General features: G+C 34.4%; 1 protein-coding gene across 2 annotated transcripts; it reads left to right on the top strand.

Moving 5' to 3' along the window:
- Nucleotides 1–5,903: 5,903 nt before the first annotated feature.
- Nucleotides 5,904–10,766, top strand: LOC116246661 (uncharacterized). Of its 2 annotated transcripts, none has more exons than XM_031618465.2 (6): nt 5,904–6,237; nt 6,497–6,664; nt 6,749–7,013; nt 7,096–7,262; nt 7,892–8,038; nt 9,719–10,766. In XM_031618465.2, the coding sequence occupies exons 1-6, from the start codon at nt 6,193–6,195 to the stop codon at nt 10,064–10,066; spliced, it is 1,140 nt and encodes a 379-aa protein (XP_031474325.1). In that variant the 5' UTR covers nt 5,904–6,192; the 3' UTR covers nt 10,067–10,766. The 2 variants fall into 2 exon arrangements, with proteins under 2 accessions (XP_031474325.1, XP_031474326.1); XM_031618466.2 differs by lacking the exon at nt 5,904–6,237 and adding an exon at nt 6,264–6,414.
- The last annotated feature ends 1,033 nt before the right edge of the window (nt 10,767–11,799 follow it).

Here is an 11,799-nt window from a genome sequence, read left to right as displayed (position 1 = left end):
AAGTCTCAACTTCAGTAATTGTCAAATAAAGGGTTGATTTTAGTATTCTCTTTCGATTTTCGATTACTTGGATGAGCAGGCTTCTGTGTAAATAAATAAAAATTTTCACAATGTCTTGAATTTTATTGGAGTATTTATATATAAATAAATAAATTTTACAAAAATTTTAACATATAAATAAGTTAGATTTTACGAATAGGTAGAACATAAACCTCTTAAATTTAAATTAACAATTGGTAGCCTTTCAAAGGTTGGTCAACTCAGTCAAGTGCTTTAAGTTTTTTTTTTTTAACTAATGCTAAGAAAGTGATAATCCTTTTATTTCTTTTATTCATGAAATTAAAAATGTTTTTTACTTAATAAGATAGCTTAGAAAATTTTTGACATTTATATGTGTAAAATGACATAACTTGAACTTTGTTTTTATGGTTGTCCGTGAAACTGATGGCCCACTCAAAAATCAGAGAAGTGAGGGACCTAATTGATATTTATGGGCAAGATCTAGGCTTGGTCAAAAAAAATGAAAACTTTCCCGAGAGAACGGTTCTTAGGTTGGCTGGCGCAGCCGACTTGGCTTATAAGTGCGCTCACTTTTGGAGCTACAGACTTTACTGGGCTCGGTCAAAGTCAACGGTCTTACTTGTTTTTTGTTTTCAATAAAGAAAACAATGCCTTTTCCCCTTTTTTCAAAAAAGCATCTATTCCTAAAAAAATTAAAAATCAATTTTTGTGAGATGAGATGAGCTCAAGATAGTTACATGTAGATTTTGTCGACAATCAACAATGTAGAATTCCATGGATGCAATTCATAGAAGATAACTCTTTTGATTCTTGTTTTCTTTACAAATATATAAATGAGCAAGTATGAAACCTTTTTAAGAGTAAGATCCATTAAGAATAATCTCAATCATTGATTTAGTTCCTATAAATGGTAACAAAAAAATATAAAACCTTTTAGTAATGTAGTATTAATTCACATATTTTCTTCTTTTTTTCCTCATATATGAACAAATTAAAGACGAAGATCATTGTTAATGAGTTTAGCACTTAAGAATTTGGTTTGTGCATGTTTATATACACACATATGAAAATATTCACTTGAAATGTTAAGAATTACATGATATTTAAGTAGAATGAAAAATATTGAGAGTACAAACAATGGCCGAGGTGAAAGCTGGTGTAAGTAATTGCGCACACCAGTCCACATAAACTCGCTTATTTTTATATTGGTGCCTCATAATCATTTTATTATTTATATATAAGCTGCTTGTGGATGTCAACGGATCGGATTCGGATCGGATACATCTTCAATCATATACGTTTTTTTGGATATTCATATATTCGGATTCGGATTCAAATTTGAATTCGAATAAATCAAAGTCATATTTGAATCCGAAATCCGAAATCTGATTTTACAATCCGAATCCGATTCAAATCTGATTTTTATATTTATATCTGAATCCGAATTTTGAACCGGATTTTGCCATTTTCTAAGTATTAGATAGAGGATATTTGTCTAAAAATGAATCTGATCTGAATCTGTATCTGAATCCGATCTGATATTCATGTATATCCGAATCCGAATCCGATCGGATGTCATTTATTAAATCTGATCCGATTTCTTAATCGGATATTAAATTTTTATCCATATCTGATTTTTTTGGATCGGATCGGTCGGATATCCGATTCAAATCGAATATATTGAGCCGTAAAACTCTTTGACGTTGCCCCTCAGAACAAAAATTGTAGCTTATTGTAGCTTCCCATTGATGTGTGTGGTTAATATGAGGCATCCCGTGTTATTTTTAACTCGCATAACGTTTTCATTTTTTTTCCCTCCTTGTTTGTGTGAATCTGGCATGCATGTGGATTGAATCCACTTTGTAGCTATTCAAGGATACAGAAAAGCAAACAACTACCGTCACTTTTATATAAAAAGTCTTTTTCTTTCAAAGCAATCAGAAAAGAAAAGTTAACAAGGACTATTACTTCCGTACAAAAGTTGTTGGTCTCCTTATACTTTTAAGCATAGTTTATTTGGCATTTGAAATATTTTGTTATCACGCTTTTCATACGTGAGGACCGCATCTTTTTTTGGTTACGGAACTTCGGCAATGACAGGAAGAAAAAATATGCATACAAGTCTCTCTCTCTCTCTCTCTCTCTCTCTCTCTCTCTCTCTCTCTCTCTCTCTCTCTCTCTCTCTCTCTCTATATATATATATATATATATATATATATATATATATATTAAATGCTAACTCTAATTTTACTTTATCTTTCTCTCACTCTTTCTCTCTTATATTTCCTCTTTTGCTTTTGTCTTGCGGTTTGTTACTGTAACTATGAGACTTCTTGTCCTCAATTTTTGTATTTAGGGGACGTTTTGTTCCTCAATTTTAATATACATTCTCATTTTATCGGTTCTTTCTCCCTTTCTCTCTCTCTTTTTTTTTTTTTTTCTCTCTCTCTCTCTATATATATATATATATCTATATATGTATGTGTGTGTGTATTAAATGGTAACTGTAATTGTCCATAGTTACTCAGTTGTGGAAAAATGAAAATGTGATTACATTTTTGTCATCTAATATTACTCCACGTATTTTTTTTTGTTTTTCTCTCAACCATCTATTATAATAAGTCGGACAGCTCTCATGAGTGAGTTGAATGACTCTAAACAACTAGATTCACAATTTATTATTATATATATATATATATATATATATATATATATATATATATATATATAATATATATATATATATATATATATTTGTGTGTGTAAAATAAGAGAATCCCAATTTCTAATCATTCTCTCTAATTCTCTTCTCAATTCACTATGAAGTGATATAAGATCACTGAGATTTGAGGTGCTTCAAATATGAGGGCTTTGCTATTTAATTTTGACGTAAAATTTACATGCAAAAAAATACTGTTTATTCAGACAATGGGTCCCACAAACTCTAGATTTCAAATATGAGGATGTTAAACATGCAAAGGATAACAAAAAGGAAAATCACCAATAAACAAAAGAGAGAGAGAAAGAGAGAGAGAGAGAAGAATATGTGGATCCAAATTTAGAATATCATATGAAATTCAACGGAAACAACGCCAATTGCAAGTGTATATGTACTTACTTCTAATTCTACATCAAAATAATAAAATATGAGTAATTTCAATGTGTGTGTGTGTGTAATTTTCGTTCTTTGGTCTTGGTTGACGATCCAAACAGAGCAGAAATTATGCTAGCATTAAACAGTAGCGATAATGTTTTTATTTGTGGAAGCTTGCTCTGATCATGGATATTTTGCCAAGATCTAAAATCAAAGACTGGACATAGCGATAATATATCTTTTGAAAAAATAAGATGATGTTCCTAAAATGCATGTTATGGAAACATGTTTTCCCAGAGCATAATGTTTTCTTTACTAAATGTCCTCTAAATGGATCATGTTTTCCCAATAATCATCTAAATCTGGTGATTTGAGACAATATTGTTCGTAAGGGAGGCTGATTATATATATATATATATATATATATATATATATATCTAATGGATAGAAATTATATAAGCTGTCGATTTTAAGGAGATAAAATAATGGAAATTAAGTAAAAAATAAAAATAAAACTGCATTTTCAAGAGACAAAAATGCCCTCGAAAGACAGCAAGAGATCTCAATCAAGGAAACTGATTTGTTTCGTTCTATGAAGGGCATTTCTGTCTCTTAAAGATACAAGTTTAATTGTTTCTATTTTTCAATTTGATGCTAACCACCCGATTTCCTTAAAATCAACGGCTGATATGATTCTCATTCAAGTTATATATGGATCTGGTAGCTACCAATGTATATATGACAGCTATAAGAAGTATCCTTTATGTGACAGTGAAAATGCCATGTCAAACCAAGATAATAATAATAATAATAATAAAAACCTTGCTTTCAAACTTAACTGTGTAGATATAATATAAATGTCTAAGAGCTGGAAAATCGATGCTTTTTCTTTTTTAATAAGAAATTACGCGGTCCACACCTAAATCAAACATAGTAAGAAACAACATGTGCCTAAGTAGCAAAAGGATACACTGATTAAACATCTAACATAAAAATGGCATTATCTTGTTATAATAAGTCTGTTGGCCTTGCGACTATTTTATATTATTCACCAATATCACCAACAATGTGACAACCTGGCCATTCTACAATGACATTCTAATGCAATAGAAGTTGCCAACTTGTGATGGTTCCTAGATGCCGAGGTCCTTAAATTTTTTTTATATACATTTATTTTTTGTTTTTTATATATTTAGTCTTTTAGGTAAACAAGAGGTTTACAACTCATAGTTTTAAAAAATATCTTAACGCCTTTCCCTCCCTAATTTACTTATTTTGGGGTCTTTAGCTGGTTCAATGTCAGCGATGCAATAATGTACCCTTTGACTTGGATACCCACCAGAATCGAACTAGGAATCTCCCTTAAAAAGACCCTATATATTATGTTCTTGGAGGCTTAAATGTTTTGTCTTCATAAGTGCATTTCTTTTAAATTAAGTTCTTTGTTTGGAGGGTGGAATTTGAATATTATAAAAAAAAAGTTAAGCACATTTGTCATAGTCCGGTAGTTTCTTGGTAGCTTGTTTGTTAGATTTTTTTTTTTTTTTTGTACATCTTTTATTTTTTAATGTTATATTATGAAGTGTATAGGTGTACCAACGTAACCCCCACGCTATATATGTTATATCTAAAGAATTGTCGTGGTAGGGTGGACCCTTAGAGCATTTAAGTCGATATAGTTTTAGTCTTGTGAATGCCACTCTTTATGAACATATGTCAAGAAGATTAGAATTCTAGAGCATGTAATTTATTATGGCGTTTTATTTTTCATGGTAAAATGTTATAATAACATTTTTACTTATTATTGTCGATTGAATATAACATTGAACTGTCGTAGGTAAAATGTCATAATGTCAAAGTTGCTATAATTCAAATTATTTTCCTCAATGATAAACAACATTTTAAAGTTTAGACCACTCAAAGCATGGTTGGTTGACATCATTAAATGTCATTTTGGAGGCAAAATAACATTTAGACGTGTTTGATTGACCATTAAAGTTGGGCTGAAGACAAACTTGGTTCCCCAAAATCTCATTTTGGTGTGGTCACCCGAATGCATAAATTATGTTCTAGAAACTATTTGGAAAATCTAAGTTTTACGAAACCTGATTTTCGCAAAATGTCATTTCTTCGAAGGTGTCATACAAACACAACTTTTAAACTTACTAAAACAAAAATGTCAGCGAGCACGCAAATTTAAAGCTGAAGAAAACAAGATCAACACCATGAAAAAGCTGAAAGGAAAAAGTGGCAGGATTGAAACTTGATCAGAAAAAAGTTTAGAAGATCAAGATTTTTATCTTGTTTCAAAAGAAAAGAGAAAAAAAGAAGGTTGGCTGATGGTAATCATCCTTTTTCAAAAGGTGAAAGCTGTCCGTTTGAAGGTAACCATCGCCGTAGGGACCAGTTTTCGCTTTCCAGGCTGAAAATTTTGGCATGAAAGAAAAAAGAATAGAGTGCGTCTTCATCTCTAACTTCTGGTAGATTTCATCTCTACCTTGTCCTCTGACCGTTTCATGCTTACTCTATATTGGTTTTGTGGCAAGTTCAGATTTACTGAAACATTTTATTCTAATAAAAAAATAGACATGTCTTTTGAGAAGTGAGAAAGTGCTCGGATGGAATTAATGGCATTCAGCCATAGACATTTTCTTATGAGATTTTTTTTTTCAATTGGGAAGTGAAGTTTTAATCGAATGTAAAATTAGCAAAGTAATCATCTAAAATAATCATCGATTCTAAAATGGCAAAATTTCCGTTAATGGCTGAAGAAAGAAAAGTAAGAAAATCATGGCTTCCTGCGAGCGAAGACCAAGTCGAAGTCTCGTGGTAGCTCCCAAGCTCGTCGAGAGGGTGAGACAGAGAGAGACTGGGAAGCATCTTCGCCAGTGCATTGACTCTTCACGTCAACTGCGAAGCAATCACCTCAATTGTACACCACCTTACTCGATCCTTCTGAGATCTTTTCCTACTCCCTGGAATCTCTGCCTCTTTTCCTCCCTGCTTGTGGCTGTCTTGTCTTTGTGCCTGTGGGGTGCTTTTTGTTTGCATCTCTTTTGTTCTTTTCCGGATCAAATATGCTGCTGCACTCCCACAAGTTGTCGGGCCTCAAGACCAAGAAGGTAATTGTGATTTTTCCCCTCCCCATGAACTGTTTTCTCCTTTTCGTTTGTGGAATTGTCTTGGCCAGAGATAGGTTAGATAATGTTTCTGTTTAGAGTATCTTGGACTCTAGTAGTAAAACGTTCTTTTATTGGGGTTTCTTTCATCTTAATACTGAGATGAGTTATGATTCTGAGGTCGATGCTTCAACCTATCCTGGTTTCTGCTCTTGTTTAATGTGAAAGTAGTGGTAACTTTGGGTTCTGTTCTATTACTCAGGTACTGTTTGAAGAGAATTTCCCTGCACTTGATTCTGGCACATTGGAATACTTAAAAGATTTGAGTTCCAGAAGGAAAGCACTTGAAGAATCTATAAATGGAACTAGTTTCACCTCGGAGGTTATTCAAAGGGAGATGTCTGGAGGGCTCACTTCTCAATGCCAAAGGGTAACATTGGTCTGGCAATTATATCTGTTCTTGATAATTATGTTTTATTGATCCTGTTCCTGATTTTGCAAATCTTTTCTTCAGGACTTACAAAAGTTGGAGCTCTATTTGCCTTTGCTGGAGAACCTAATATTGCAACTTGACAAGATTGAAAACAAGAATCGGGTCTTTCGATGGACATCAGAGCTTAGGTTACGGTGGTCTAGTGCGATCAACGCGTCTTCTATGCTCAATCTTGGGACTCCTAAATTTTTCCAGATCAATGATCTAAGGTTCGAGCTTGGGATGGTTCTCTTCCTTTATGGTGCACTTTTGCGGGAGAGAGCCCTTGAGATTATTATGTCGCAGGGTTAGTCTTTAATATATGTACTCAGATTGTTCTTGCAGCCTTTTTCTTATTCATTGAGTTTTTATGTCTACCATTTGCGCAGATCTTGCAGAGTCTTGTACACTTTTCAGGAAAGCAGCTGGAGTTTACAACTATCTGGCCGAGGATGTGCTTCCTGTTCTGCAGCCTCTTCTTCCTCGCGAAAGACCCATAGAGGTTATGACATCTATGTCTAATGTCATGAAACTTATTTGCCTTGCTGAAGCACAGGTTGGTCTTCATCCCTGCATCATAAGCATTGCTTGCCGATACTTGAGATCCTGCTATTTATCAAGCTACAAGAAATGTACCTCTCAACGAACAATTCTGTGAGCCTTTCGATTAAACAATTGCAAATGGAGTAGTTTCTCTTGTAATAAACATCCCTTGGACTTTTCAATTTAGAATTTGGATCCATTCCTCTCTGTTGGGAATCTTTAGTGCATCATGGTTGACCCTTGGGTTCCATAGGAGCCTTGTCTGCACATCAAAATTTTCATCCAAGCGGATATGATGGTAATGCGTGCATCGTGTGATATACAAAATGACAATTAAACACTAGAAGGTCAATTTTAATCTTGATATCAATACCCCTTGCTTAACTAGACAACATAAGTTTAGGTTGTGCTGGTACTCAGTGACCAAAGTTCTCTTGCATATGATGATAATGATATTTTTTTTCATATTTAAAACTCTAAGCATTTAAATTGCATCATCATGGTCTTTATAAATATGAGCACGAAGTGATGCGATAGTCATATTCTGAACTTCATGCTTTCAGATGAGCCCTCATTTTCTGTTCATTTTAGCCTTGGTATTTACTGTTGAATAGCTTGTTGACTCGTGTCACTACATCGTAGGCTGTGACAACAAATAGAGCTGAACAAAGGGCAAGCAGCCAAAACCTCCTCACTAAACTACAGTACGGTGTAACTCAGTTCCTTCTTGAGGCTAGATACATCATGAAATCAGATGTGGACCTGTACAATGTGTCAAATCGGCTTGTTGTAAGTACTTCCTTTGGTACTGGCATGGGCGAAATTCCCAAGTGCTGATATTTTGTTTTAATTTTTTTTTGTTATAGTTGAATTAATTATTGATTGCATCGCTGATTGGTCATGAGTCATGACACGGATCTACATACTTTCAGATTGCAATTGTGAGATTAATCTTTTCTTAGTAGTTTATTTCTTTCTGATAGTATTTTGAAGCACTAAAAAATGTCAGGCTGAAAAAGTAAGAAAATATATTTCATAAAAGAAAAATATGGAAGAGTGAAAATGTACCAAAAACAGTTAACCATGGGATGCCACCAGCACCCCTTTGAATGACATCCAAATTCCTTAGGTTTGGCCATTACAGTTACAGATGTATCTTGTACTTAAAGATATAGATGATTCTACAAGACTGTCTTTGTGAATTAAGCCATCTTTACACATCCATTGTCACTACAAACTCTTTATAATGTTATTGAGGATACAATTCCTCCTACGCAAACAGAACAGTTGATTAAGCATCTATTTTAAGTTCTTTCCCTTTTCCTTTTTAACATTTTCTGTAGCCATATATCTTTTTTCTGTAGGGCTACTTAATTCTTTGTCACTCTAGACTGTGGGGGGCATCGCTTTGTTCAAAGGAATCATGCTGAAGTTGAACATGCCGCAGGCATACTGTTGTCACTTGATTTTGTATTCTAAACGTCTCTACAATTTCCTTCCTATGATATATTACTAAGGACATGACCACTTCCAGTCTGTCAGAGCACAGGATTTAACCACATGTTTTCTGCAGAATAGTATTCTCCACCTTTATCAATAACACCACTCTTTGACAGAATCAAATTATTTTGTCCTGGAAGCAATTAACAGTATCATTTATCATTTTCTCCAAACAAGCAACATATGATCCTTAAAATCAACTTTAAGGAATGGAAATAGGTGGGTTCTGGCATGGGGGTTTTATCATTTTATGTTGCACTGGATCTGATCCTAACCCCTTTTGCTCTATATTTAACTGTCCAAAATCCGATTCACATGCATCCATAATTTTAACAGACCAACTTCGTTTGTGCGAAGTGGTACTAGTCTCACTTTTTAAATAGTTAACATCAGAATTTGATGTCTTTTCAAGAACAGTATCATCCTATTTTCTACTGAATGCAAGATTGTCCATTTCATTAAAGTGGTTGATCAGATTCTCAAAAAAGGTCTCTCTATGCACCTTGAATTGGTTCATAAAGATGGCATTCAATGCAACTTCTAGAAGATAGGTCTTGAGATTGATGGCTTGAAGATATTTCTAGATTGTGTTAAGTATATGGGAACATTTTTATGGCACATGACAGTCGTTCATAACATGATTTTCCTGGTTTGTTATGTTCATGTGGAAGGCACTTTTTCTTTAGAAAGCCTCTCCAGTGATCATTTGATTCAGTAATGCTTCTTGGAACACTGACTCAGTGTGCATAAGTGAAAGTTGAACACCTATGGATGATAAATTTATGAAATTAATGTTTTTGCTTCTTGGGTTAACTCTACTGCTTTTGTTTCTTTACACTTTCTCTCACTTCACTTGCTGCCATGGCTTCTAAAACTTCTAAATCCTTGTAATCTGAGTGGACATATTAAATAGTTTTGATTGTGCAATTGTCCGATGTCCTTACACCAGTATGATGTTTTGTTCTGCAGGACTTCATTTCCCTGAACTGCCTACTGCACCAGGCAAGAGGTCAAAAGCATGTTGCAATTGAACTGTATGAAGAAGGGAAGATTGGTCTTGCAATAGGAGTGCTGCGTGATGCTGTCAGCAACATGAGTGGAAGATCACCTAGCAATGAGTCTTGGCATGCAGTTTTTAGTGAAGAGAAGAGTGCACTTAGAGTAATCTTGAAAAGATACGAAGATGAGAATGGGTTTATATACCTTGAGAGGATCCCTGATGCGTATGAGCTGCCAAGTTTGGAGGGGAAGAGAATCGTAGAGGCCATTCCTTATGCTCCAAAGAGATTAGGAAGAGAGCTCATGTTCAGGATCTGACAAGCAAAGGCTGGATCAAAATAAATTGTTCATATGGTGTGGAAGAATCCTAATGGCCTGTCAGTTTGCGAGGGAAGAAGATTGTGAATGGTGTTTCTATATGGTAATGCATGTGGAGTTCGTCTTATGATCTACTCATCAAGGTTTTCTCACATGAAAGCACAAGTTTATTTCTCAAATCCTTGCAGGAGGCTGTCAATATTCCAGTTGGCTTTGCCTACAAAAGTTAAACAGGAGTGCTCAGTTTGCACTTTAGGTCGGCTTCCTGAGCTCCTGTGATTTGGTCTTCATTGAGTGAACACAAATTCAAAGGGCAACTTAGTTTGCAAGATGAAGTGTGATTAACTGAAATAGAAGCAGGTCAATCCATCTCAACTTCCATTCTGGCTGCTTAAAACTGAGTTCCGGACAGGAGTTTCTAAATGTAAAAAATTTGGCTATAGCAGGTGTCAAACCCTTTCCTCTTGTTATTTTGTCAATTTTTTGAGTCTTCTGTTCTTTTCCTTGTGGATATGGGCAGACCTGCACTTACACATGTGCACAAGCATGTGTTCGTCTGTGAGTGTGTGTGTGTGTATATATATGCATGAGTGTGTGTATGCGAGCATACATGAAAATAGAAAACATATAAATGTTGCTGTACTTGTATATACCTTCTTACATGAAAATAGAGAAACATATAAATGTTGCTGTACCTGTATATACCTTCTTTACTCTACACGTACATGAGATTCTTGTAATGAATCACACATTACCATTGATTTTTCATTCATTTTTTGCCCTGTGGTCCTGTGGATAGATTTGTTATGATTTCTGCACTTCGAACATATGAATGAACTTAGATATGCTTCTAAAACCCTTTTTCAGAACATCCTTAGTAGGCACAGACAACCCAAACCTATATAGTAGGAACATCCTTAGATCTGCACTTAGTTTTAGTCTAGATATGTTATTTCTTTGAAATTAATTACAAGAAAAAATATTTTTCTATTTGATTACGAGTGATATGGAACTCTGAATGATTAGCAAATTTGCCTACAAAGAAGCCGTAAACAAATTAAACTTCGAAACATAATTTGTTCGGTAGAAACCTAATTTGTTTGGTAGAAACCATTCCGTGGGAAGATATTCCGCTACCTTTGGATCTGATTTGTTTGATAAATAAAACTGTCTTCCGGAACACATTTTCATAACCCATTATATCAATTTCGTTCCAATCTTATCAGATGTCTTCGAGGAGACGACTGTTCTATTAGTCATAACGAAATCCTAGCCTCAAGGGTTTTTGTTCATTGACACTTCTAACTTTAGAAAGTTTTAGCCTTTGATTCAAACAGAGTTGCACGTTTTAGCTTGCGTGTCTTTGGTTATTTGTTCGGAATAGAGGCCCCCGTTTTTGAAAGCCTAAGTTCGCAACCAGAATTTAGGTTGTGTTTGATTATCCAGAAAACATTTCTGGAAATCCTAAAATGTTTCCATTATGCCCTGAATCTGGATAACTTGTCCAGGATTTATTGTTTGGTGTTTGATTTGATTTCCGTATTTATCGTTTGGTCAGCTTGATTGACTGAGAATCTGTGCCATAACAACTTTGATGTCTATCAAGATTTATGTGGTTTTCCTGGGATGTCAATAAATCCGGTTTGGACCCCATGTCAAACTAATTTGTCTTGAAAAAGTTGAATATGAAAAAATTAAGATACGATTAAGAAAGTAGATCGGATTCAAAATAT

This window comes from Nymphaea colorata, chromosome 2 (assembly GCF_008831285.2).
Source record: "Nymphaea colorata isolate Beijing-Zhang1983 chromosome 2, ASM883128v2, whole genome shotgun sequence".
Lineage (NCBI taxonomy): Eukaryota > Viridiplantae > Streptophyta > Magnoliopsida > Nymphaeales > Nymphaeaceae > Nymphaea > Nymphaea colorata.
Note: the sequence above shows the minus strand (reverse complement) of the source record. Positions and strands in the feature narration are given on the sequence as shown.

Coding starts and splice junctions, on each gene's coding strand:
- LOC116246661 (XM_031618465.2), top strand. CDS start 6,193: ATGCTGCTGCACTCCCACAAGTTGTCGGGCCTCAAGACCAAGAAG. Junction 6,238..6,496: donor CGGGCCTCAAGACCAAGAAG/GTAATTGTGATT, acceptor TCTATTACTCAG/GTACTGTTTGAAGAGAATTT. Junction 6,665..6,748: donor TCACTTCTCAATGCCAAAGG/GTAACATTGGTC, acceptor TCTTTTCTTCAG/GACTTACAAAAGTTGGAGCT.